Raw genomic sequence first — 27,543 nt, 5'->3', positions numbered from 1 at the left:
TTATGTAATAATATAAAAATAATATGATATATTCACATAACTATAAATAATTATAGCTTCCATGCAGTACTTTCTTTTATGGTTTTTCCACTTGATGCAGTGATGTTCTGATAGTTCACATGTAGCTCACCTACCATGTATATGGCCCTGAATTTGATTTGGTGCCACATGTTCCCCTGAATTCTGTCAGTTTGGCTCTGGTTGGCCCCTGAGCACCAGTGGCCTTGAACTCTGGTAGGCCCAGACTGTTGGACTAAGGATCTCCAGTGCCTCTATGCCCCAACACTTCCCCAGCACTCTGGGATAGCACCCATATAAAAATAATAGTAGACTTACTCTTAATAATAATATCCTTATATAGCATCATCATAATAGGATAATAACAGTATCCTTGTAGGTGTCATAAAGAATTACCATCTTCTGCCTCCTTAACTTTAAAACATTTCCAGAATTTTTGTCTATTTTTGAGAGATGAAAAGTCAATTGTTTAATAAAATCTAGTTTATGGGGTACTTAGGTCCCCAGTTCCATTGTCAGCATTATAGGATCCCCACAGCAGTCATGTCGACCCCAGTACTGCTAGGCCCCAGATGCTGTGTACAGTGGCCAGAGCACTGCACCTCCCCCCTGCCTGCCAGAACAGGGAGACAGAGGGCTGTAGAAAGATAGTAAAGGGATTAAGGTGCAGACTCTCTGCATCCCACCCGACTTGGTCCTAGCACCCCTTTTGGTCCTCAAACCATCCCCTGAGTAGCTCCTGAACACCAGCAAGTGTGCCAAAAAAAAAAAATCAATGAATTATTGCTAATTTTCTCTTGTCATAACCAGCTGTTTGTTTGGGAGTTTGTTTGCTTGTTTGGTGGGGTGGGGGTGTTGTATATATATATATGTTTAAAGTGGTGTGAACTAAAATTATATTAAGTGTTTCTTGTTTCTGAAACTTTAGTTTTTTGAGTTGGGATATGGCTCAGTGGTAGACTTGCCTCGCATGTTGGGATCAATCAACCCTGGATTCAGTTTTGATACTGCCAGAAGGAAAATTTAACACATCTTAAATTTTTACCACTTTTTAAATTTTTTCAGCTATTTGGTGATGTTTGCTTCCATTGCAATCGTGTTATAGAAGGTGATGGTAAGTATCTTTTGCAACTTCCTGTGGCAGCCTGGGTGAGGGCGTGAAGGGCTAGTGCGCATGCGGTGCCTACAGGTGGCCACCGTCAGACCCCCGAGGTACGATGAGGGGCCCCTGAGCACCACTGGGAGTGCTCCCCTCTCACAGAAGCAAGCACATGAAATGTGTATGCAGTATGAGCACTGAAAGAGGATCATTGTTGAAGTTGTACGATCTAGTACTTTCTCCCTTTTTGGTGGAGAAAGCAATGCTGGATGGAGACTGGGCTGTTCCACAGGATACTCTGCCAGCCTAGCTTCCACTTCAGTGCTCTGCACTGGACCTACGGGGCCACCCTGGCATGCTAGCAGAGCTCGGGTCAGACTCGTGTGTGATAAGACGTCAGGCCAGGGCCATAGGGTTGTTGTGGTCATAACTGTGGGACTTGTTCCTTACTGACCTGAGAGGTCTCTGTGTTTGATTTCCTGGTGTTATCTTTATCTAACTTGGAAGCTACAGAGCAGTGTTGACCAGGAACAATTCAGTCTACTGTGGTGGCTAGGAAGAGTCTCCTTGGAACCTGGCAGATGCTAAAACTAGCAGTTATCTGTAAACATAGCTAGGACTTAGGACACTTAGGACACTTGTACTGTAATAATTAGGCAGGGTTACTGACTTGGATAGAAAGGAAGCAGCTGTGTTTATTAATAGTTGCTAGCACAATTCTTCCAGAAACTTCCTGGCACAGTTTAAAACATTTCTGTTTTAGCCATCTTCATGGAAACTCAGGAAGTACTTTTTGAAATTTTGCCCGTCTGCAGTTTACAAAAGAATTGATTCAGGAAAGCAGTCTTCAGTGTCATTGAAAATAAAAGTTTACTCCCTTCTACACAAGACAGTTGCTAGGTAAAAGAAGCCATCCAAGGAAGATTTTGGGATTTGGGGAGTATTTTTGGTGCCACGGATCAAGCCAGAGAGCTACAGGGCAAGTACTTGGCTTTCCATTGAGCTATATCCCTGCCCACCTCTACTGAATGCGTTTGTTTTTTTTTTTCAGCATTGTTGAAGTAAAGAAATTTACATCTGGCTTTTTCTTTTTTTAATTGCTTATCTGGTACATGTTTCTGTGAAGGGCCAGCAGCTATAGGGACAAAAAGGTAATAGAGAATGCTTGTAAGAAAGACAGAAGAGCATGTCAGAAGGGTGTGTTAAGTATACATGGCAGCATTCACAGGAGTGAAAGAAAATACAAGATTTTGTGTAAAAACATCATAATAACTCCTAGGATGTTCAAGGACAGGTGGGAAAATGTAATAAGTAAAGGGTTGAAAGGGCAGTAGTAATCTCCTCCTACCCGTATGGAAGACATAAATGCTCAGATTGTGTACTTTTAATAATGGGTATCAGGATCTTAATACATTCAGTAAATTCAGTAAACATTAATGGCACTGACTTTTGAAAAATAAACTGATTATTTTTCACATTAACCTTTTGACCTCCTCCAAATGTGATAGAAATAACTTTGTTTCTATTTTAGATTTAAAAATGCCTCTGCATTTTCTTTGTGATATAGCATTTTGTCTAATCTGATGTCTTTCCTCTTCCACTAGTGGTCTCTGCTCTTAATAAGGCCTGGTGTGTGAACTGTTTTGCCTGTTCTACCTGTAACACTAAATTGACACTCAAGTAAGTCTACAGTTTTTGTCCACTGTGAATACTAAAATTGAAAACTTTGGGCTACTATTTTTTTTATATTAAGTTAAAAATATTTTAGGAGAGTTTTAAAGGAGAATTAATGTGGGTTCTCATTTCTTTCTTTTCAATTCTTCTAAATAAAAGCTATTTCTTTAATTATTCTCTATTCTTTCTTGTATTCTTTCTTTGTCTTACTCAAAGGGATAAGTTTGTTGAGATTGATCTAAAACCAGTCTGCAAGCACTGTTATGAGAAAATGCCAGAAGAATTTAAAAGGCGACTTGCCAAACGAGAGAGAGAAACAAAGGATAAGGACAAGCAGAAAAAGAAAAAGCCAGTCTGTCTGTAAACTTGTCTGTCCCTCTGTCAGCACTTTCACCACTTTCTTTGGTTAGTCTTTGACAATGTTTCTGTCTTTTGCCTTTTTTCTTCTTAGCATGTATTAGTATCCTAAGTTGAGATATAAGTATTTAACCTGAAAAGCGTTGATCCTTTGACCTAATTGATAAATGTACAGGGGCTGGAGAAATAGTCCGGGAGTTAAGGTGCCTGCTTCTATGCTTCAGACCCCAGCACCACTCACAGGAGCCATTCCAGAGCCACTGCCAAGTGCAGCTCCCCAAATCGAGTCAGAGAACAGGGCTGATAACCCCAAGACAAAGCCCTAGAATCTGTCTCTGACCCCACAGAGTCCCCAGTGGAGCATTGCAAGAAACCATGGAACCTGAGCACTATGCCGAGAGTAGCACCCCAACCCCACACTGGGTGTAGGCACAAATCAACCAGAAAGCTTAAATAAATAAGTTTCATCTTAGTGCTGCTTATACTTTCTTTTCCCTAGTCTGTAACCACTTCACCTTTTCTTGGTTCTGCATCATTTCGAGGGATCGCTCTTCCCGGGTACTGAGAGAACCATGTGCTGCTGGGTCTGGCCCAGGCCTCCTGCACACAGAGTATGCGTATCACGCCCCTTCTCCAGCCTCTGTGTTCCCGTGTTCCTTTCAGGCTGCTTGGTCGGTTGGTTGGTTTGGGACCACACCTGGCAGTACTTGGTGGCCATCCCCAGGTACATGGCATGCTCGGTTCAGTACAGGTGCCAGGCAAAGCCTGGACTTCCACGGACAGAACATGCCCTCGGCCCACTTAGCACTCTCCCAGCATACTTGGAGGCCTTTTCTTTTTAACTTGTTTCAGTTGAAAGAATTTCATCCTCTTGCTAGATACTACAAAAATTTAGAGTATTTTTGTCTAATAATGGCACTTTTAAAATCTTCATTTTAGCTTTTCAAAATTTTTGAGGGGTGGGGGAGGACCACACCAGCTGGTCTCAGGGATTGATCACTTCTGGCAATGCCTGCTGAGCCATATATGCTGCTGAGGATCAAAGCAGGTCCAGCACTGTACCCCTGTACTGCCTCTCTCCTCCCTACTTTTCCTCCCTTGCTCCCTCCCCCTCTCCTTCCCTGGATCCCCTCCTCCTCTCCCTTCCTACTCCCTCCCTCCCTTGCTTTGTCTCTTCCTTTCTCCCTTCCTCCCTTCCTTCCCCCCTCCTTTCTTCCTTTCTCCCTCCCTTCCTTCCTCCCTCCCTCCCTTCGTTCCTTCCTCCCTGCCCCCCACTATTGCCTCATTGCACAGGGAACTTGGGCGTGGGCATCAAGCCAAGTGTTTGATGTTGGTTTGCAACAACATCACACCCTGTGCTGCTCTGTGCTCCAGGGCCACGTCTGACAGCTTTGGGGAACCACGTACAGAACCAGGATTCACACAAGGTCATGGTCTCAGGCAAAGGCTAGGCAGGTGTCTTAACCCTGTACTATCTCTCTGGTCCCTCCCTAAAATATTTTAGGGGAGGACAAGAGAAATAGTGGTTAAGGTGCATGCCTTGCAACACGAGAAGCTGAGTTGGATCCCCAGCACTGCTTCTCTGCCAGGACATTGGAGCACCTGGCCAGATTAGCTGCTGGCATGACTCTGGGCCCCTTAGTGATCATTTGAAGTTCCCTTTCTAAATTCTATGTTTTCAGCATGCTTCGTTTTCTAAGCGAAGACCAGCTAATATATACAATAAGACATCTGGTATCTTTGCTGTATGTAGAGCATGTCGATAGAATGCCTACTTATGTGCTTCTCAGGGTGTGGTTTAAGGATTCCCAAACATATTTCTGTAAACCCAAATAATCCACTGTGATTTAAGATGAATTTCAAGGTAAGTTTTGTTGGGTTTGGGAGGCAAACCATTTTATTCCAGTAAAGCTGAAACATCTTAGCTCCCAAATAGAAAATTCTAAGATCACTTTGCCTTCAAGAAAGAAAGAAAAAAATTCAAATTAGAGAATTACAGTTCTTTCCTTATCACTGAATAAAATAATTTTTCTTTTGTTTTTCTATTTGGTCCCAGAGCCTGCAGGTGCTCAGGGCTTACTCCTGGCTCTGTGCTCAGGGATCATCCCTGGTTCAAGGGACCATATTTGGCAAATCAGCTCTGTGCAAGGCAAAGACCTTACCTGCTATACTATCTCTGACCCACAGTCAAACATAGTTTAAAGTACTATGAGAACACGTTAAAGAACAATTATTTACATAGTGCTTGAGAGTTATTACGTACAGGGTTAAGTCACTTGCCTTGCACAACTAATCTGGGTTCAATTCCTGGCACCCCATATAGTCCCCGGAGCACCAGGTGTGATTCCTGAGCTCTCACAGCCCATAAACAAAATTATTAACTTACCTAAACTGAATTCATTCATTTTTTGATACTAGTGATGGAATTTAGGACTTAATTATGCAAGGCATGTGCTTTGCCCTGAGCTACATCCCTGTACCTCTAAATCATCTATACATTACATTTCCTGTACACTTAGCATTGACTGAAATGTAATAAACATTCTGTATTACAGAGGAAGAAGACCACTTTACAAGGGTAGTTTTTCCATTTTTTGTTTTTTTGGGTTTTTTGTTTTTGTTTTTGTTTTTCAAATAATGTGGACTTTTTACATCTGCCACAAGGGCAAGAATTTTTTTTTTCTTTTTGGGTAACACCCGGCAATGCACAGGGGTTACTCCTGGCTCGAGGGACCATATGGGATGCTGGGAATTGAACCCAGGTTGGCTGTGTGCAAGGCAAATGCCCTCCCCACTGTACTATCGCTCCAGCCCCCAAGGACAAGAATTTAGATTAGGAGTGTAGTATTTTGCTAACATAGTTACTTCCTATCGCATTTACATCTGTGTTGAATACATTTTCACTAATTTCTTCATTGTTTTAGGAATAAATTTGTGGAGTTTGACATGAAGCCAGTCTGTAAGAAGTGCTATGAAAAATTTCCATTGGAGTTGAAGAAAAGACTTAAGAAACTAGCTGAGACCTTAGGAAGAAAATAACTTCATTTTATATATTTTTTTCAATGTAAAGATAAGAGATTCCCAACATTATTTGATTGATCCAACCTTACTAAAGCTTTATCTCAAGTTTGTAATTATTTAAAACATGGTAAACAAGTTCAAATCTTCATGAAATTAAATTTTGCCTTTGTTAGTAACCCCTCTTAACTTGTTGACACTTCATAGAAACAACACATGGCTAAATGCTGTTTTAATTAAGGTTCAAAAATTAAATATAACCTTTGAAATGAATCAGCTTTTATATGACTCAGATAAATTTAACAATATTGAACTTTATAATCAAAAGAATATTTAAACTACTACTGGAGGGAATTTTGGGGGGGAATAACTGAAAAGAAAATATCTTGCAGACTGTTTTTTTTTTTTCAATGAAGTAACATTGTTTTATTTCAAGAAACTTCTTTAGAGCAATATGAGGGACGAAAAAGAGAGGCTGCCCTAGGGTCCGGAGGGAAGAGAGTGGAGACTTCTGCAGAGGGGAGTGCGGGAGGCAGCCTGAGATAGGGAAGGAGCCCGTAGCTACATCTCTTCTTTGTGTTTGACTTGGGGCCACACCCAGTAATATTCAGGGGCTACTTCTGCCTCATGCTCTGAGTTTACTAACAGTGCTGGATATCCAACCAGAATCAGCCTATGCAAAGCAAGTGACTTAGCCCCTTTCAATCTTCCTGGCCCTCTTACAGAATCTTAAGATGTAATATGAACATACATATTACTAAGAAACAAGTATATTCAAAGCTACTTGACCTTTATGGGGTATCTGTTATTAAATGCAATAATTATTATGCTTAGTTTTATATATTATTCTTGTGAACTGCTTTTATACAATTACTTTGCAACAGTTACAGCTAGATAATAGTATGCTTTTTAAAATTTTGTGTAAAAAAGTACTTGCTGGGGCAGAGAGAGATTACAGTGGATAAGATGCTTGCCTTGCTCTTGTCCAACTGGGTTTAATACCCGGCATTCTATATAATCTCCTGAGCACTGCCAGGAGTAACCCCTGAGCACTGCCAGGTATGCCGCCCCCAAAAAAGTACCTATTAGGCATTTGAGAATACAGTATACAATATTGATAAATGAAGTATTTTTTAATATATAACAGCAATTTTGCTTCTAAGCTTGTGATTAAGAAGTAGTCTTAAACTAGAATACAAAATTATATATAAATTGGAATGTATCATTTTAAAAAATGAATGTATATGAATTGGTCATTGCCTTTAAGTCATGCTAATACTTATGATTTATATAAATCAGACTTGCCTTGTCTTGCAAAAACATACTTTAATCAAGAATCCTAGCCATTTCCTATAATAGTTGATAATAAGTGCACTTAGGTTTATAAACTGAAATTCATTTATTACAACTATGGTTATTATTTTTTAAAGCTTGGGGCCAAAAAAGTATCTCAAAGGACTGAACACAGGCTCTCTGGTACTTGACGCTCTGCTAGGAGTGACTCCCAAGCACTGCTGGGTGTTGCCCAAAAACAGTAACAAAAATTTTTTCCCTTTTTGGGAAAACACATAGAAGTGTCTTCCTGTTATCTTAATAGATAAAATTTATCTTGATATATGTTTCAAGTTATTTCCAATCTAGTGAATTTTATTTCCTATAACTGAAAAATATAAAAATACTTTTATATTGGAAGTAGTGTCAATTTTAGTTCAAAGGTCATGAATTATTCTACTTTACAAAGTTTCTGGACCATTCTTTATACATTTGTATGCAAAGCAGATTTGGGGAACATTTTTCAAATTTGCTGCTGTTACATTATCTAAAAGAAAGTTGTTCAGATAGATTTCTAAGGAAAAAATTATTTGTTTTTTAATTGTCTGTAAGTGGTTTTACCATGAAAAAAAATCTCAGGATTCTGCTTACCACTCTGCCGTTAAAATATTTGCAAGTATGTATTTTTTTTAAAGATTATGCATGTGCTTTATAGAATAAATCTGAAATTTGGCTTTCAGATAGCTTCAAACCAACTTTTAGTGTTCTTTTAGAGTTTAAAGAATAATAATGATTGAAAAGTCATCAGATAAAGTTTAAGATTATATGTGCTCCAGTTTGTCTTTGATAGTCGTATCCTTCAGTGTGCCTTTGCTTCTGTATAACTAACAATGCAGACCCTGAAAATGTTCACTAAATATTATATTATGAGCATAGATGAGTAGTGCAGAGTTTGCAATTTAGGAAAGTTTGATACTAAATTATTAAATGTCCTTTTACCAAAATATGGAATAGGAAAGCAGCCATTCACCTGTATTCATGAATGGCCTCACCAGAGCTGTGTGATCCTGGAGCTCACAGAGCCAGGCCTCGTGTAGCCACATGTCCCGCCACTATCTCCAATCACCGTCTTGGAAACTAGGAACCAAAAGCTTAGAAATTCAGCTTGCTAAGCCTCATATATTTCTGGGCATTTTTTTTTCTCTTTGCAGCACTTTCTCCCTTCATAGTAATATCATTAGAGCCCTTATATGTGAGAAAGGAGGAAGAAAAGAAAATGTTGAAGAAAAGAAAATGTTACAAGTAGAATAGAAGACAAACTTGATTTAGTTGGTACTATTTTTCAGGGGCTATCCTGGTATAGAAAAACTCAGGCTTGTTTTGTAGGACTTTGATTAAAGTCTTACATAGAAATTTTGAAAATTCTTCATACTCAACTTCTAAGTGCTCTTTTTCTTACCAAGCCTAATATAATTAAGGGAATATCCTGGTACAAGTTAAACATTCTTCAGGTTGTGTTTAAAGATTTTTTTGACATTGTATCTGAAATGATAGATATTTTTCTCATTTATTTGCCAAAATTTTTAATTTTAAAGACATTTTTAGATAGGCTTACAGTATTCTCAGTGTATTTTATTTTAGATTGTAAGCTCAATGGCAGGGACACTTACTATTGATAAATGTGTTATTGTTTTTTTTTAATATAGCAGCCATCTCAGTATACTTCTGGTGCTTAATAAATAAATGTTGACAGCTATGAAAAATAATCTGCTGTTGTTTAATTTAAGAGTCTTTGATCCAGAACTATGAAAATGTAGGACTGTTTTCCATGAAAAAAAAAAAAAAGGAAAGCAATCACTGAAACTTTGTAATGTGCCTGTCGAGTTGAAAGGGGAGTGGGATGGCTTTGAGGTGGCAGTGAAATATGGGAACACTGGTGGAGGGAAGTTGACAGTGGTGGGATTGGTGTTGAAATATTATATGCAAAACTCAACTATAAATAACTTTGTAAATCACATTTCTTTAATTAGAAAAGAAAAGTTGAACACACAATTAAATATATATATATATATATATGTGCAAGGGCCTTACCGGTGGTGCTTGCGGTTGCTTCCAGCAGTGCTTGAGGGACCATGTGGTGTTGGTGATTAAACTGGGGCCTCCAGTTTGCAAAATATGTGCTCAAACCCTTTGAGCTATCTCCCTGGATCCTACAAAAGTTGTTTTAAACTCTACTATATGTAGTTTTTTTTTTAATATGTTCAGTAGGGCTAGGTATAGATAACAATCTGGAACACTTGTTTTGCATGCAGGCGACCCAGATTTGATAACCAGTATTGCATGATCCCCTAGGCCATCTCTCAAGACCTGGGTAGATAGTGTTAGAATTTGAATTATATTCTCAGACACATGTTCATGGTGAAGATTACCTGTTAGAATAAGCACATCCTCGGTAGAAATTGGTGTAGGAACTCAGTACACCGTTTAATCCTTATGACAATTCCAGTAGAGGAGTTTCATAGTAATTTAAATATGTCCTTTTGAGGTTTTTTTAGCTTCAATGTGTCACATCTGCGATGTGGCAGCTGAAATAACTCAAAAAGTTGTGAGTTCCTTGTATACTGAGGAAGTGAAGAGTCTGATTTGAGTCTTGAAGGTACCAGCCAAGATCAACCGTCCCAATATATTCTCAGATGGTGACATTAATATCATTATGAGAATGTTTTATGTGCTCAAAGAAACAATGGCACAGGTAGTCAAGCCAAGCACAAGAAAGTATGAGTGCTTAAATGAGAAAGTTACAAGCAGAAATAGAGTATGGTGGGTGATATTGAATTAAAAAAAAAAAAACTCAATAGACTGAGGAGCAGATCAGCATCAGTTTAGAAAAAGATCAAGATACTCTTGAGATTGAGAACCCCATTATACAAGAGCAGAAGGTGGGAAATAGTTTGAAAATAAATAAACAACATACCAGAGTACTATGGGATGAGTTCAAAAGGAACAATATCAGAATAATCAGAGTTCCCAAAGAATAAGAAAGCAAATTCAATGAAGAAGCAATAATTGCAGAAATCATAGATAACAATTTCCCAGAGTTGAGGAATACAGGTACCAAGACCCAAGGGACCAGAAGAATAGGAAAACTCCAAGATACATTGTACTCAAAATGACAAAATCCAAAGATAAGATACTAAAAGCAGCAAGAACTAAAAAGCAACTTGACATATAAAGGAAAGCCCATAAGGTTCCCAGCAGATCTATCAAATGAGACTGTAAGAAAAGAATGGAAGGAGGTAGCACAAAAATTCAATGAACAACACCTCACCAAGAATACTCTGTCCAGCTAGATTTTCATTCTGATTTGAAGAAACTACAAAGAGCTTCGGGACAGGCAAATAGTTCAGGGAATTTATTTCCTTGAAACCAGTTTTGCAAGAAACTTTAAAGGAGTTTTTTTTTAAAGAGTCAAAACAAATTCCTCAGTACTGGGTTTTGAGTATGGTAATCAATCATGGTGCTTATTGTTGCCCTCTACTAGATAGGAAAGATTCATTTACCACTATCCTGCAAAGGAATTTTATACATTCACAGTAACAAATTACATTTTATTTGTATTGAATATTACATATCTGATCAGATGTTTTTTACATCCATATATAATTCTATTACAATCGTTATTAATGCTGACACTTGAGCAGTATATATATATTTTCTAAGTCAATATTCCCTTTTTGGGATAATACACACTTGTGGGCTGAAGCCATAGTACAGCGGGTGAGGTGCTTGCCTTACACTCAGCCAACCTGGGTTCAATACCCAACCCCCTAATTGGTCCCCTGAGCCCAGCAGGAGTGATCCCTCTTGGTCCTCAGAAATAAGCTATAAGCACCAACAGGTGTGGCCCAAAAACGAAACCAACAAAAAAACCCACATACTAATACTTTTAGAGGCATATTCCATTTCTCCCCTTAAATTTTTCTTAATTCTTCACTCTTACTAAATTTTGTATTTGTATGATTTATCTATTTCATGTAAATCTTAAAATTTATTAAAAGAATTATAACTTTTTTCACTTATATATGCCTGTAAAGAGTTTCTGGAAAAAAAATCCTTGCTTTATCAATTTATCATTGATTCACAATTTTGTGGAATTCCAGTAATTTAGCTCTATTCACCTATGTGTGTAGGTGTCACCACCTTTATAATTAAAGAAAAAGAAATTCCAAATATGACCAAAAAAATAACAAGGGGTTCAGTGCTGCCACCAGGTCAAGCTGTACCCACAGGGCAAGTGCATCAGCATCCTGATGGTGCCGTCAGGCTTCCTGGTACTCCAAAATTGCCGCTGAGCCTCTGGTCAGACCCAACAACTCAGGACCAAATTTCCCAAAAGAGGTATGTGGGAGCCATGCCCACAAACCATCATTTATCAGTCTTGCTTCAGAGACCCATAAATATCAAAAGAGATCAAAAGCTACAGTTAATCTTGGACCTGCTCAAAGCTGAACAGACTGGTGTAAATTGGAGGGGGGCAGGTTAGCTTGGTGCCCGCCCAAGCAGAGCCCCCAGTAGGCATTTGCTCCCACAATCCAAAATCGCTGCCATACTTCTGACTCCACTGTCTCAGGACAGACCTCGCCAAGATATAATCTGCTGAAATTTTGGGTATGTGTGTTTCGTGACTGAGATCTCCAGGATTTCTCGGAGTGGGGATGGGTTCCCTCCCTGACCTTCCTGTACTTCCAGAAGCCTCAGCAGTCACTTCCACACCCAAAGCTGTCACTGTCACTGTCACTGTCCTCCCGTTGTTCATCGATTTGTTCGAGCGGGCCCAGTAACGTCTCCATTGGAGACTTTGCTGTTACTGTGTCTGGCATATCGAATACGTCACGGGGAGCTTGCCAGGCTTTGCCGTGCGGGCGAGATACTCTCGGTAGCTTGCCATGCTCTCCGAGAGGGGCGGAGGAATCGAACTCGGGTCGGCCATGTTGGCTGCTTGCAAGGCAAACACCCTACTCGCTGTGCTATCACTCCAGCCCCATAGCTACCACCCCGTTAAAAAGCTACTGCAGCCTTATCTTCCTGATGAAAATAATAGCCCTGAACAAACACCATGATCTCTTAGTATCTGCATTGCAAGCCATAATGCACAAAAGAAAAAGGAGAGAAAGAAAGAAAAGTACCTGCCCTGAAGGCAGCCTGGGGGTTGGGGGGGGGCGGTTTGGGAGATGGTGTAAGGGAAACAGGGGACATTGGTGGTGGGAAATGTACACTGGTGGAGGGATGGGTGCTGGATCATTGTGTGACTGAAACCCAATCATGAACAGCTTTGTAATGTCTCACAGATAAAGGTAAAAAGGTAAAGGCCCTCCCGTTGTTCGTCGATTTGCTCGAGCGGGCCCAGTAACGTCTCCATCGGAGACTTTGTTGTTACTGTGTCTGGCATATCGAATACTCTCGGTAGCTTGCCGGGCTCTCCGAGAGGGGCGGAGGAATCGAACTCGGGTCGGCCATGTTGGCTGCATGCAAGGCAAACGCCCACCCTACCGCTGTGCTATCGCTCTAGCCCTGTCTCACAGATACTCAATTTAAAAAAATTAAGTAATGTGGAGTTCATGTCTGCTTCAGTCAGCTTAATCTTACTATTTTTAAAAAAATAGTAAGAGAACAAATCATCAAAGTCATCAAAACTGAAGGTTTTGTCTGTAGATCTGAGCTTACATGGAGGCAGGGAGGGGTCCTTGGGATACTGGGGAGGTGAAGGGGCTCATGTTAGATGTGCTACTGAATAATGTGCCCACGAAAAGTGAGTAACTTGTAAATCATGGTACCTCAATACAAATGTTCTTTAAAATAGAGTGGATGGGCTGACTGGAGAGTACAGGGGTTAAAGTGCTTGCCTGGCATGTGGCCAACCCCACTTTGATGCCCAGCAAATGGTCTCCTGAGCACTACCAGAAATGACGCCTGAACACAGACCCAGGAGTGAGCTTTGAGCACCGCAGGGTGGGATCCCAAGACAGGAAGCATGGAGATCTCCCCAAGCCCTTTGGCTGATTGTAAGCACCCTTACCTGCTATGAGATCCCTAAGTGTGCAAGTGCCACCTAATCAGATTTGGTGCAACTCCCAGTCATCACAAGCAACAACAGGGGAAAGTCGGGGGGTGGGGGGGAGAGAACCTAGAATCTCAGGCAGGGTCCTCAAAAACGTGCAAAGAAAAGCTTTCAGAAGATGGGGGAAATGTAATGAAAATGTTTTTATCATTCTCTCCTTTTGCTTTTGTGATGATGGGAGTGTGGGGGCAGGGAGGGAGGGAGAAGAATCTCACACATACAGGTTTCATGGACCTGGTTCCAGTATTCACACAGAGTCATGGTGCCCACAGAACGTCACACCTGAGTTGCATTGCTTACACTCTGGTGGTAGTGCTGCAGACAGTAGCTTTGGCACTCGTGGTGTATCAGAATTTATAGACTTTCCTGTGACCCCAAACAGCAGTAATGCTAGACAACACTGAGCATGTGAGGCAGTATGCAGGATCAACTTCCAGTCTTACCTTTAAGACAGATGCTTTGGCACTGAGCAGTCCTCAGTGTCATGAGTGCATATTTTTTTACATACATTTTACATAACATGGTGATTATGGATGATTCTTAAATTGAATTTTTATGTTAAAGTGGTATTTAATTAATTGTGCACATTTTAGAATAAAAATAGCAAATCACAACCGTGTCGTGTTTATCCTGGGAGTTCAAGGATGATCTGATATTTTAAAGGAAATCAATGTAATAACTGTATCACTGTATCACTGTCTTCCTGTTGTTCATCGATTGCCTCGAGCAGACCCAACGTCTCCTTCGTCCTAGCCCTGAGATTTTAAAAAGTGCCACATTCGAGGCTCTATCAGGGTCAGGAGAATGAGACCCATCATTGTTACTGGGTTTTGGCATATTGAATGTGCCACGGGGAGTTTGCCAGACTCTGCCCTGTGGGAAGGATACTTTTGGTAGCCTGCCAGGTTCTCCAGAGTAAGAACTAGATAAGATGTTGCGACCACGCTTCTAGGAGCAGGGTTTTATAGTCTCTGGGTCTTGGCCATCGATGGGATTACACGGTGTGAAAGAATCCATATTAGGGCATCAAATTTTTGCGTGCTTCAGCTAACTTGCAACATTGCTTTCTGTAAAACTGCTTGGCTGCTTCGCACCTGGGGGAGAGGGGACTTGGAAAGTGAACAGGGCATAACTTCTTTCTAAACCAAGTGTGACAGGATTCAGGTGTATTTACTGTTCCTGAAATGTATTGTCTCAGTAAAGCACGCTGCAGACTTGGGTAAAGGATAACTCAGGATGCAGTGGTTGGGAGAAATTGCCCTTTCCTGGAGTGTATTGTCTCACTAAAGCACCCTGCAGACTTGGGTAACTCAAAATGTGGATGGTCAAGGGAGATTACCTAAGGCTTAATGATTCCGGCTATAACCTTGCTTGTGCTGACAATCGATGTACATAAATGCTTATCTTTGAATCTATAGGCTAAGGAGTGAGGTACTTTTAAATGGATTGGTTAAGAAAGTATATGTTGTTACAAATCTATTGGCTATGAAATGTGCGGGCCTTGCTGTAACGGCCAGTGAAGGCCTATATAAGATCCCCTTTGAGGAAGTTCGGGGCTCTCAGCCACTGCCCACTCTGGGGTATGCTGTGGAGCCCCAACATGCTGGTCTAAATAAACCCCTTTTTTACTCCTGCAGAAATTGTATCTATCTGGTCTCTCTGCGCCTCCTAGGGCTAGGAAACTCCCGATCCCAACAGGCGCCAGGGGCAGTTCTAAAAGGACAATTACATGATTTTATCAACAGATGCAAAAAATTATATAAATCAGTTTCCACTCATGAAAATTATCAGGAAACTAGAAATAGAAGGAAATTTCTTCAGTCTGATAACGGCAGTTACAAAAACAATCTTCAGCTGACATTGCTCTTCATGGTGAAAGTTTTTGGAGTGGGGCTGGAGCTATAATACAGCAGGTAGGGCGTTTGCCTTGCACGCAGTTGACTGGGTTCGATCCCCAGCATCCCATATGTTCCCCAAGCAGTGCCAGGAGTAATCCTTGAGCAATGCTGGGTGTGACCCAAAAAGAAAAAAAATGTTTTGGGGGTGCAGGGGGGTATGTGGGAGTACTTCCATCAATGGTTGGGTACAGGAGTGTTTGGGAGCTGCCAGGGCTACACTCAGCATGTTGAGGATCAAAGCTGGGCGAGCTTCACACATACTAAGCCTCAGCCTTTCCCCACAGCTGAAAGCTTGAGATCCGAAAGAAGGGGACAGGACAGTGGGGAGGGTGTTTGCCTTGCTCTTGGCCAACTCAAGTTCAACCCCCAAACCCCACCATCCTGTATGGTCCCCCAGCACTGCCAGGAGTAATCCCTGAACATCGCCAGCTGTAGCCAAGAAACAAAAAAATTAAAGAAGATCAGAAAGGGGACTGGAGAGGTGGATGGGAATATACTTTACATGCAGGAGGCCAGTTTGATCTCCAGCACCCCAAGATTGATTTCTAAGCACTGCTCAGCATGGCCTCTCCTAAAAAAAAGAGAAAAGTCAAATGATAGACCCAGAGAAAATAATTGTTTTATTTCTACAAATGTGCAAAAGCAATGTAGTGGAGGGCTGGAGCGATAGCACAGCGGGTAGGGCGTTCGCCTTACAAGCGGCCAAGATGGCCGACCCGAGTTCGATTCCTCCGCCCCTCTCGGAGAGCCCGGCAAACTACCGAGAGTATTCGATATGCCAGACACAGTAACAACAAAGTCTCCAATGGAGATGTTACTGGGCCCGCTCGAGCAAATCGACGATCAACGGGAGGGCCTTTACCTTTTACCTTACCTTTAATGTAGTGGAGAAAGGACAGTTCTGGAATAACTGGATATTCAAATAGGGGGGAAAGCTCTTCAAAATTACTGAAAGAGACTTAGTAAAGGAATTGCATTTGGGCCACTTTAATTCCTGGCCCAAAAAGGAAAAAAAAAAAAAGAAAAAAAAACCCTTTATGCAAACAAGAGCTTAGGCAAGGAGTTCTAATGTGTTTGCATAATAAAAAGAAGTTGGGTGCTTAGCCCTGGTAATGGGAATGGGTGGTGGTATTTCCCTGAAATCAATCATGATCCTTTGAGGAAGGAAGTGAGGGATGGAGGAAGAAAGACAGGCAGGCTGGGCTGGAAATACCGCCCAAAGGGCTGAAACACTGCATGAAGGAGCCCCTGGTTTGAGTCCCAGAGCACTGTTGGGTGTGGCCCAAATAAAACCCTCCCCTCAAAAGAGAAAAAAAAAATGGTAAATTGAACTTTTAAATTTCACAAAATCACTATTTTTTGCTGCATGGGAGACAATATTTAAGAACAAAATAAAAAACTCTAGACCAAGAGAAAAATATTTACCAACATGGTAAAGAACCTGCAATCAAATGAACTCTTTCCAAACTCAAAACAGAAAATAATATAATTAGAAAATGGAAAAGGTAAAGGTAAAGGCCCTCCCGTTGTTCATCGATTTGCTCGAGCGGGCCCAGTAACGTCTCCATTGGAGACTTTGTTGTTACTGTGTCTGGCATATCGAATATGTCATGGGGAGCTTGCCAGGCTCTGCCGTGCGGGCGAGATACTCTCGGTAGCTTGCCGGGCTCTCCGAGAGGGGCGGAGGAATTGAACTTGGGTCGGCCAAGTTGGCCGCTTGTAAGGCAAATGCCCTACCACTGTGCTATTGCTTCGTTCCCAGAAAAATGGAAAACAAAATAGTTTACCAACAAATGCATTAATGACAAATGAGCCTATGAAAAAGTATTCAGCAATGTTATCTCTTAGAGGTTAAATAAAACATAATGAGTTCTGCTATATATTTTTATAATGACTTATTTTAAAATACTGACAATACCACCAAAAAAAGTTTGATAATTTCTTATAAAGTTAAATTTAACATCCACCATAGGACCCAGCAGTTACACTCTTTAGAGTCAGTGTGAACAAAATCTTCCTTAAAGATTGATATAAATATTCCACGTTTATAGAAACTAGGTGTTTCATAAGTACTTATCATAAGTACTTGTAGTGCTGAGCTGGAGCGATAGCATATTGGTAGGGCATTTGCCTTGCACGCAGCCAACCCTGCTGACCCTCGATTTCTCCGCCCCTCAGAGAGCCTGGCAAGCTATCGAGAGTATCTTGCCTGCACAGCAAAGCCTGGCAAGCTATCCGTGATATGTTCAGTATGCCAAAAACACAGTAACAGCAAGTCTCACAATGGTGATTTTACTGGGCCAGCTCAAGCAAATCAATGAAAAACAGGAGGACAGTGACAGTGACTTGTAGTGCTAAATCAAGCCATAACATCAAAACAAATGGAATGGATATATTTTGTTTTACACCGAAATTGTCGTACCATATTTGATAGGGTTCAAATATGGTAACACCTACAAGGGTGATTAGAGGTCACCCCAAAAGCCTCTATCCCTCTTGGAAAGACTGGCAAGCTACCGAGAGTATTCCGCCCGCACGGAAGAGCCTGGCAAGCCATCCGCTGTGTATTCAATATGCCAAAACCAGTAACTACAACTGGTCTCATTCACCTGACCCTGAAGGCTTCACCGACATGGCAGCACTGAGAAGGATGAGAAAGGAGAGGCCGACAAAATCTCAAGGCCGACCTAGGCTGCCACAACGAAGGAAGACAAAAATGATCGTCTGTACTTTCAATGCACGTACGCTAGCATCAGATGCATCCATCGAGGACCTGATGGTACAAGCGCGAATGATCAAGTACGACATCGAGGACCTGATGGTACAAGCGCGAATGATCAAGTACGACATCATTGGTCTGACCAAGACAAGAAGGCACGAATCTCACCATGCCGTTTTCAACACTGGAGAAGAATTGTTCCTCGGAACATGCGATAAAAGAGGTGTTGGAGGCATCGGTGTCCTTGTCAACACAAACTTGGCCAAGAGCATTGATTCATTCGAATGCCTAACAACCCGAATCGGACGTTTACATTTGAATAGATGTGGCTCACTGCCTGCAGTTTCTATCTTCGTTGTCTACGCACCAACATCTCATTATGATGAAAGAGAAATCGAGAAGTTCTACATGGAGCTAGAGAAGTTCTATAAAGAAGACCACACCTTCTACAAGATCATTGTGGGTGATTTCAATGCCAAGATAGGACCGAGAAGATCAGCTGAAGAACTTCACATCGGGACCCATGGCCTAGAATGGAACGAACAGGGTGAGAGACTGTCTGAGTTCATCATGTCGACCAAGACCATTCATGATAACTCACAGTTCCAGAAGGCAGAATCTAAACGATGGACATGGGAGTCTCCCGGTGGACGATTCCACAACGAAATAGACCACATCATATTCAATCGACAGTTTTGCCTGACTGATGTCGCTGTTGTCCCAAAATTTCGAAAGGGATCGGACCACCATCTCCTTCATGCAAAATTCTACTTCACAGAGCGGGGAGAAAGGGCTGCAAAGTTCAAAAAGAGAACTCCCAGAATGACCACCAACTGGGAACTCTTTGGTACTATTGCGGCAACATGGGAAGATGCCATTGTTGACAACATTGACGAGGAATACGATCGACTGGTTCAGCACCTCCATGAATGTGCGAGGAACGCCAAGAGAGAGATAGCCACAAAAAACCGCCTGTCTTCGAAAACTCTTGAGCTAATTCACCAGCGTGGTTTGGCGCATGCCTCAGGCAACCGCAAGCTAACGTCCGAGCTCGCAAAGCAGTGCAGAGATGCGATCAAGGAAGACCTCAAAGAGAGAAGAGCAGAAGTACTGGTAGATGCGGCAGAAGCCGGGAAAAGTATTCGTAAGGCCCGCCTGTCCTTCGCCAACTATAAGACCAAGATGACTGCCCTCCGACGTCCTGATGGATCCATCACATCCTCCAGAACGGCAATGGAGAAGATTATCCATGACTTCTACTCAAATCTCTTCGATAGCCATGTCCACTTGCCGACATACCAAATTCCATAGGATGGATATGTCGTTCCCAACGTTCTCCCTTCCGAAATCTGACACGCCATTTTGTCAGTAAAGAAACAAACAGCACCCGGCCCAGACAAGGTCAGACCTGAACACCTGAAGAACCTGCCGTCAGTACTCATCAATACACTGGCTCGGCTCTTCACTCGCTACCTGTCTGAATGCAAGGTTCCGTCCCAATGGAAAACCAGCAGGACCATACTACTGTTCAAGAAGGGAGACATCCATGACATTGGCAACTATCGCCCGATCTGCCTATTGTCTGTCATCTACAAGTTGTTCACTCGAGTCATCCTAAATAGGATTAGCAGAACACTAGATGAAGGACAACCATGCGAGCAAGCAGGGTTCCGCAAAGGATTCAGCACCATCGACCATATCCACACGATAACCAAGCTCATTGAGGTTTCTCAGGAGTTCAAGATGCCGCTCTGTTTAACGTTCATTGATTTAAAGAAGGCCTTTGATTCTGTTGAGACGGAAGCGGTCATTGAAGCCCTAGCCAATCAGGGCATTCAAGCCCAATACATCAGGATCCTCCGTGAGCTGTATTGCGGATTCACCACCAGGATCTCACCATTCTACAAAGAAGTGATCGTTGATGTCAAGAGAGGGGTGCTGCAGGGTGATACCATTTCACCGAAACTCTTCAGTGCCACCCTCGAGAACATCATGCGATGACTGGAATGGGAAGGAATGGGAGTGAAGATAGATGGTCGGCAACTACACCACCTCCGCTTTGCTTATGACATTGTTTTAATAACACCAAACATCAGCCAAGCGGCACAAATGCTGGCCGACTTTGACCGTGAGTGTGGAAAGGTAGGATTACAGCTGAATCTCACGAAGACAATGTTTATGAGAAACAGCCTTGTTCCTGATGCCCCATTCGCTCTCAATGGAACGACCATCTCCGAATGCAACAGCTATGTGTACCTAGGTTGAGAGGTCAACATGACAAATGACCTGGCACCCGAGCTGCGCAGGAGGAAGAGAGCGGCTTGGAACGCCTTCAAGAACGTCGAAGAAATAGCTAAGAGGATGAAGAACCTCCGGCTCCGGGCACATCTCTTTGATTCCACTGTTCTTCCTGCATTAACATATGCCTCAGAGACCTGGGCCCTACGCAAACAGGATGAGAATGCTATTCAGGTCTCCCAAAGAAGAATAGAAAGAGCTATGCTTGGAATATCACGTTTCACTCAAATGAGAGAACGAATCCGGAGTTCTGACATCCGTCGACGATCAAGGATCAGGGACGCTGTCTCATTTGCCAAGGTGTCAAAAATCAGATGGGCTGGTCACATAATGAGATTTAAAGACGACCGTTGGACTAGAGCTGTTACTGATTGGATTCCATGGGATGTCAAAAGACCGCGTGGCCGCCCACCTACCAGATGGTCAGACTTCTTCGTCAAGATCATGAACGATTGGTTTGAGGCCCTTCATGTTCCTGGAGCGAACAGATGCCACTGGGCTACACTAGCACCCGACAGGGACAAGTGGAGACGTTACTGGCGCCCGCTCGAGCAAATCGACGACTAACGGGAAGTTAAGTGATTAAGTGACACTGAAAAGTTTTGTTTGTAAAAACATAGCTAGCACATTCCAATATTACTTGCCAAAGGACGTTTTTAAGATTATTACCAAAATACTAATTCTCCCTTAATAGGAAGCATTGCTTTGTCCCACCTAATGCTTCTTTGTTTATTGACTTTTTTAAATAAGCAGCTTTTAGAAGGCAAATCTAAAGAGTTTTTCTCAGTTCTAATTTCTGTTCCTTTTGCAGCATTCTATGCTAATGATTATTTCTCAGAATCTTTAGCTGCTGGTGCTGCCATTCATGTGACAAATCTACTAACAAGTGTATGTTCCTCACAGTTCTGCTTCCTGTGTTTCTGTGAGGGCAGGAAGAGAAGGCAGAGAACAGACTAGTCCAGACTAGTCCTCAGCAGCTTCCAGTGGGGTTAACTAAAAACACTCACCCCCAATACACTGGAAAACTAATGGGGGGAAACATGTAGAAGCCCAACACACTCAATGAGTGAAAACAGTCTCACCAAGGAATAAAAACAACACCAGTAAATCCTCAGATAGTATCTAGTTATGATGAGGCTATTCAGTGAATTCATAGAAACAATAGCACAGGTAGTCAAGTAATCAGAAGCCTATGGGAAACTACTACAGTCCGAGATGGGAAACTACTACAGTCTGAAATGGCATAAATGAAGAGCATGGACTTTATTTTAAAGTCAATAAAACCTCTGAATAGGGACAGGAGCGATAGCACAGCGGGTAGGGAGTTTGTCCTGCATGCGGCCGACCCAGGTTTGATCCCGGCATCCCATATGGTCCTCCAAGCACCACCAGGAGTGATTCCTGAGTGCAGAGACAGGAGTAATCCCTGAGCATCACTGGGTGTGACCCAAAAAGGGAGAAAAAAAAAAAAAGAGCCCGGCAAGCTACCGAGAGTATTCGATATGCCAGACACAGTAACAACAAAGTCTCCAATGGAGACGTTACTGGGCCCGCTCGAGCAAATCGACGATCAACGGGAGGGCCTTTACCTTACCTAAATAGAATAAAAGAAGCTGAGTAAAAGATCATGGAACTCTTAGATGAGAAGTAGGAAACAACAGAACATAGGAAATAAATAAGCAGCACACTAGAGAGCTATGGGCTGAATTCAGAAGGAATGCTATAAGAATTGGGGTCGGAATGATACCACAGCGGGAAGAATGTTCACCCTTCACTCAGCCAAACAGCTTGGATCCCCAGAATCCCATATGGTTCTCCAAGCACTGACAAGGAGTAATTCCTGAGTGCAGAGCCAGGAGTAACCCCTGAGTATTGCTAGGTGTAGCCCTAAAATCAAAAAGAATCCAGCATCACTGAAGAACAGAAAGGTAAATGTGATAAAGATCACGATCACGATCATCCTGTTGTTCATCGATTACCTTGAGCAGGCACCAGTAACGTCTCCTTCACCCTAACCCTAAGATTTTAAAAAGTGCCATATTCAAGGATCTTTCAGGGTTAGGAGAATGAGACCCATCATTGTTACTGGTATTTGGCATATTGGGTACACCACAGGGAGTTTAGGAGACTCTGCCGTGTGAGCAGGTTACATTCGGTAGCCTGCCAGGTTGTCCAAAGTGAGAATGAGATAAATAAGATGTCGCTTCTGGGAGCTGGGTTTTATAGTCTCTGGGTTTTGGCCGAGACTATAAAACTTGGCCGAGGGCTGGAGCGATAGCACAGCAGGTAGAGCGTTTGCCTTGCACGCAGCCAACATGGCCGATAAATAAAGATGAAGAAACAAAAGTTAAGAAATCATTGATGGGGGGCGTCACAGAAATAGCACAGTGGGTAAGGTTTATGCTTTGCGTGCGGCCTGCCCAGCTTCAATCCCTGACATCCCAAATAGTCTCCCAAGCACCACTAGAAGTGATTCTTGAGTGCAGAGCCAGAAGTAATGCCTGAGTCCCTGCCAGGTGTGGTCCAAAAACCAGGAAAAGATAGAAAAAATCTTCCATAAGAACTTCCCAGTGTTTGCGGGCTAGAGTGATAGCGCAGCGGGTAGGGCGTTTGCCCTGCACGGCCCACCCAGGTTCGATTCCTAGTATCCCATATGGTCCCTGAGCACCATCAGGAGTAATTCCTGATTGCAAAACCAGGAATAACCCCTGAACATCGCCGGGTGTGACCCAAAAAGAAAAAAAATATCTTCCCAGTGTTAAGGATGACAGGCACAGAGATCCAAGAATCCTGAAGGGCACTACTGAAAATAGACCCATTAGGAAAACTCCAAGACACATTGCACTCAAAATAACAAAATCCACAGATAGAATACTGAAAGCAGCAAAAACAAAAAAGGAATTTACATATATAGGAAAGCCCATAAAAGGTACAGCACATCTATCAAATGAAACAGCCAGAAGAGAATGGAGGAATATAGTACAAAGTGAATACTCATCAAGAATACTCTATCCAGACATAGAAAGGTTGCATTCATCTGGGGAACATAAAGTAACAAAATAGGAGACTAACACCCAAGAATGGCCAAGATTAGTACCAGGAATTTAACTCCATGGCTTGGAGGCCAGCCACACATGCTAGGGGAAAAGGAAGCTCAGATAAAGAAGGGAGCACCAAATAAAGGATGTTGGGAGAATCCTCCCAGGATGGGAGAAGCATGCTGAAAGTAGACTATAGACCAAACATGATTGTCACCCATTGCCTTTTTTGAAAACCACAACACCCAATAAGAGAGAGAGAACAAAAGAAAATGCCCTGCCACAGAGGCAGGGTGGGATGGGGGGTGCTGGGGGCTGGGAGGGATACTGGGATCCGTGGTGGTGGGAAATGGGCACTGGTGGAGGGATGGGTATTTGATCATTGTATAATTGAAACCCAAGCACAAAAATTTGTAAGTCTACAACTGTAACTCATGATGTCTCACTAATAAAAATTTTTAAAAAATTTTAAAAAAAGAATACTCTATCCAACTAGATTATCATTCAGATGTGAAGGAACTATACAGACTGTATAAGGAATTCGTATCCTTGAAGTCAGTTTTGCAAGAAGAGTTAAAAAGGGCTGAAGCGATAGTACAGCAGGTAGGGCATTTGCATTGCATGTGGCCGACCTAGGTTCAATTCCCAACATCCCATATGGTCCTCTGGGTACCGCAAGGAGTAATTCCTGAGTGCTAAACCAGGAGTAACCCCCGTGCATCACCAGGTGTGACCCACAAAGAAAAAAAGAAGTGCTAAAAGCTCCTTTAAGGAGAAACTTCCCATCATATGGCATTGAGCATAGCATTCACTGATGGTACCTATGGTGTCCTCTACTAGATTAAGAAAGCTTGAAACATACAGAAATTAAATCATCAAAAATTGACTTTCATTGATTTATTTTCTGATAATTCTATATGCTATTCTTTTAAGTTTTATGAGTTCAAGTAATATTAAATAAATTTGTTATATGCCTGCCAAGAGGGCAGGCTGAAAAGTGGCAAGGAACCTGGGAACACTTTTGGACTGCAGGGGGTGTTGGTGGTGGGATTGGTGTTGAACCATTGTATACCTGAAAAAACACTGTATACCTGAAACAACTCTATTATGAACAACTTTGAAAATCAGTGTCTTAATTAAAATAAAAATATATTCATTATGTGGGATGTTGAGCGTTTCAAATTTTCCCTTAGTCACATTAGGAGACAGGTAGTTATCTGTTTTCCTACATAACCCATTCCTTTTAAATTTTAATATATGAATAATAAACAATACAACTTATAGATTTGATGCATCTAACATGTGAGACAACACCTGGCAACAGAACACTTGTAGTTACTGCTGCTGATCAACGAATTTGTAAAATTATTTATATTATTATTATTATTTATTTTTGGGTAACACCGGCGATGCACAGGGGTTATTCCTGGCTCTGCACTCAGGAATTACTCCTGGCGGTGCTTGTGGGACTATATGGGATGCTGGGAATCGAACCCGGGTCACCCACGTGCAAGACAAATGCCTACCTGTTGTGCTACCACTCCAGCCGCCCAAAATTTAGTATTCTTAATGCCCAAGAATTTATTATCATTCAGGTAATGTCATCACAATGATGTTGACAGTTATGGTTCTGCTATACACAGTTACCACACCAGCACCACAGTGTCTAAGACTCCTTGCCAGTCCCCAGTGGTAAGAAGTGTTACTTTTAATTCCCATCCCCCCATTTTTTTTATTGCAGTGGCCAAGAGTTGCACACAGGCATGCACATCTTCAGCTGTGTTCTGGTGGGTGCTGCATATTGAGTTGTGAGTGCTCACTCTCAGCCACAATTTTCACCAACAGGATTGGTGGTTGCGACAGTTTATAGTTGTATCATTGCACATGCATCTGCATGAGGCTGTGGCTGGGTTCTTTAGGGCTGTTGTGGAGTCACATGCCATAGGTTGCGCTCGGGCTGAACAGCTCACAATGGGAAGGGATGTGGTTTTCTGTTGGTTCGGGGCCACATCTATTGGTGGTGCTCAGAAGCATACCTGGCTTGGTGCTCAGGAAGAGCTTTCCTAGAAACACTCAGTGGACAATGTGCTGCAGGGGAGACTCGGGGCCTCCCACAGGCAAAGCACAACTTCTGCCATTTGAATGATCTCCCGATCCCTACACATCTTTTCATGTATCTAGTTAATTTTTTGTGATGGTGCAAGCACCTGGGCCCCCTGTACATCTCTCCAGTCCAAATGTTATTTGTTTCTAAACCAACTTATGGCAGTTTCATTGTCGGGGTCCAGAGAGAAACAGCAAGTAGGGCCTATGTCTGGTACGTGGTCTCCTCAGGTGCAGTACAGAGCTTTGCCAGAGTAAACCCCGAGCGAGCACAGAGTCAGGAATAAGCCCTGAGAACTGCTGTGTGCCTCTCCCCAAATGAAACAAAGTTTCATTGTCTGGCCTTGTCAACAACAAGTAAATTCTTCCTTAAGGGCCAAAGTTTCAAAATATGAAAGATAAGTAGCAGGGCTAGAGTGATAGCATAGCCTGTAGGGCGTTTGCCTTGCATGCGCTGATTAGGGTTCAGTTCCCAGCATTCCATATGGTCCCCTAAGCACCCCCAGGAGTAATTCCTGAGTGCATAGCCAGGACCCCTGAGCATCACCAGGTGTGACCCAAAAAGAAAAAAAAAAGTTAAGGTAGTGGCTAGCCTGGGCTGGAGCGATAGCACAGCGGTAGGGCGTTCACCTTACAAGCGGCCAACATGGCCAACCCAAGTTCGATTCCTCCGCCCCTCTCGGAGAGCCCGGCAAGCTACCGAGAATATTCGATATGCCAAACACAGTAACAACAAAGTCTCCAATGGAGACGTTACTGGGCCCGCTTGAGCAAATCGACGATCAACGGGAGGGCCTTTACCTTTACCTTTAGTGGCTAGCCTGGGTTCTATCCCTGACACCCATAATAGTCCCACAATCCTTCCAGGACTCGCCCCTGAGCACAGAGCCAGGAGTAAGCCCTGAGCACCACCGGATGTGGGCCCGAAACAAAAACAAAATTAAAAAAAACTCAATCACATATTCCTGCTGCTGGGGTTGGAGAGATAGTCAAAAGGTCTAGGTGTAGGCCTCGCATGGCAGCCCCAACCCTAGCTCGGATCCTAGCACCACATGAGATCTCTGAGCACTGCTGGGCCCAGCACCTGAGCACAGAGCCAGGTGTGGCCCCAAAATAGAAACAAAAAAAATCAGAAATATGCTGCTGCTGAAAAAATGTCACAAGTCAGATATTTGGGTTTCTTAAATTACCATTTCACTGAATTTGCACAGAATCATACAAACGACGGAGAAGGAATGGAACCAGCTGCAGAGTTCTCTCTGTCCCAGAGCTACAGCACTATAATTAGGTGTGGCATTTGATGGAAAAAAAGATAATGTAAAAACAGATTTGGATGGAATGCTCCATTTTGGCAAAAGATGTGTTTTAGAATGGGCATCATCATGAGAAGAACTTTTTAACTCTTGAGGTAACTTGATGGTGTATTGGAGTAGTTCCAGGGAATCCAACATGAGCTGTCTTATGCGAGTTGTGGTCTCCAGCCCTGCTCCAAACATGTCAATCATGTCTCGAAGGACAGGAGCCGGAGTGAGAGCACAGGAAGTTAAGCCTTGCATGCAGCTGACACCAATTTGATCCCAAACAATTCATATGAGCCCCCAAGTACTATGAGGAATGACCACTGAACACAGAGGTGGGAATCACCGCTAAACCCTGAGGGTTATGGCCCCAAATTCTAAATAAATAAAGTTCATAAGGAAAAATCTATCCTACCAAGTGGTGAAAACTGGATTTGAAACAGAAAAATGAATTGTACTTCATAACAGCCTTTTGAGTTTTTCAAGAAGGTTCTCTTATTCCATTCATTTTCAACTTAAACAGATTGATCACTTGATCACGTGACATCCCGTTACTCATCAATTTGTTAGAGTGGGCACCAATAACGTCTCCATTCGTCCCTGTCGCGTGCTAGTGTAGCCCAATGGCGTCTG

The 27,543-nt window shown here is 42.4% G+C and overlaps 1 protein-coding gene across 3 annotated transcripts in view; it reads left to right on the top strand.

Annotated features, from left to right (window-relative positions):
- The window catches only part of LIMS1 (LIM zinc finger domain containing 1), a 132,769-nt gene extending 126,241 nt beyond the window's left edge, over positions 1-6,528 (top strand). For 2 of the 3 annotated variants that reach the window (XM_056114646.1, XM_056114644.1), the window contains exons 8-11: positions 1,084-1,132; positions 2,722-2,797; positions 3,008-3,196; positions 6,073-6,166. In XM_056114646.1, coding sequence (XP_055970621.1) covers positions 1,084-1,132; positions 2,722-2,797; positions 3,008-3,155 — 273 coding nt within the window. In that variant the 3' untranslated portion in view covers positions 3,156-3,196; positions 6,073-6,166. Of the gene's footprint in view, positions 1-1,083; positions 1,133-2,721; positions 2,798-3,007; positions 3,197-6,072 lie in introns of all 3 variants that reach the window. The other variant, XM_056114645.1, reaches the window with a different exon arrangement.
- Positions 6,529-27,543: the final 21,015 nt, after the last annotated feature.

The sequence above is a fragment of the Sorex fumeus genome, unplaced genomic scaffold, assembly GCF_029834395.1.
Source record: "Sorex fumeus unplaced genomic scaffold, SorFum_2.1 ptg000026l, whole genome shotgun sequence".
Classification (NCBI taxonomy): domain Eukaryota; kingdom Metazoa; phylum Chordata; class Mammalia; order Eulipotyphla; family Soricidae; genus Sorex; species Sorex fumeus.
This window is presented reverse-complemented; position numbering and strand designations above follow the sequence as displayed.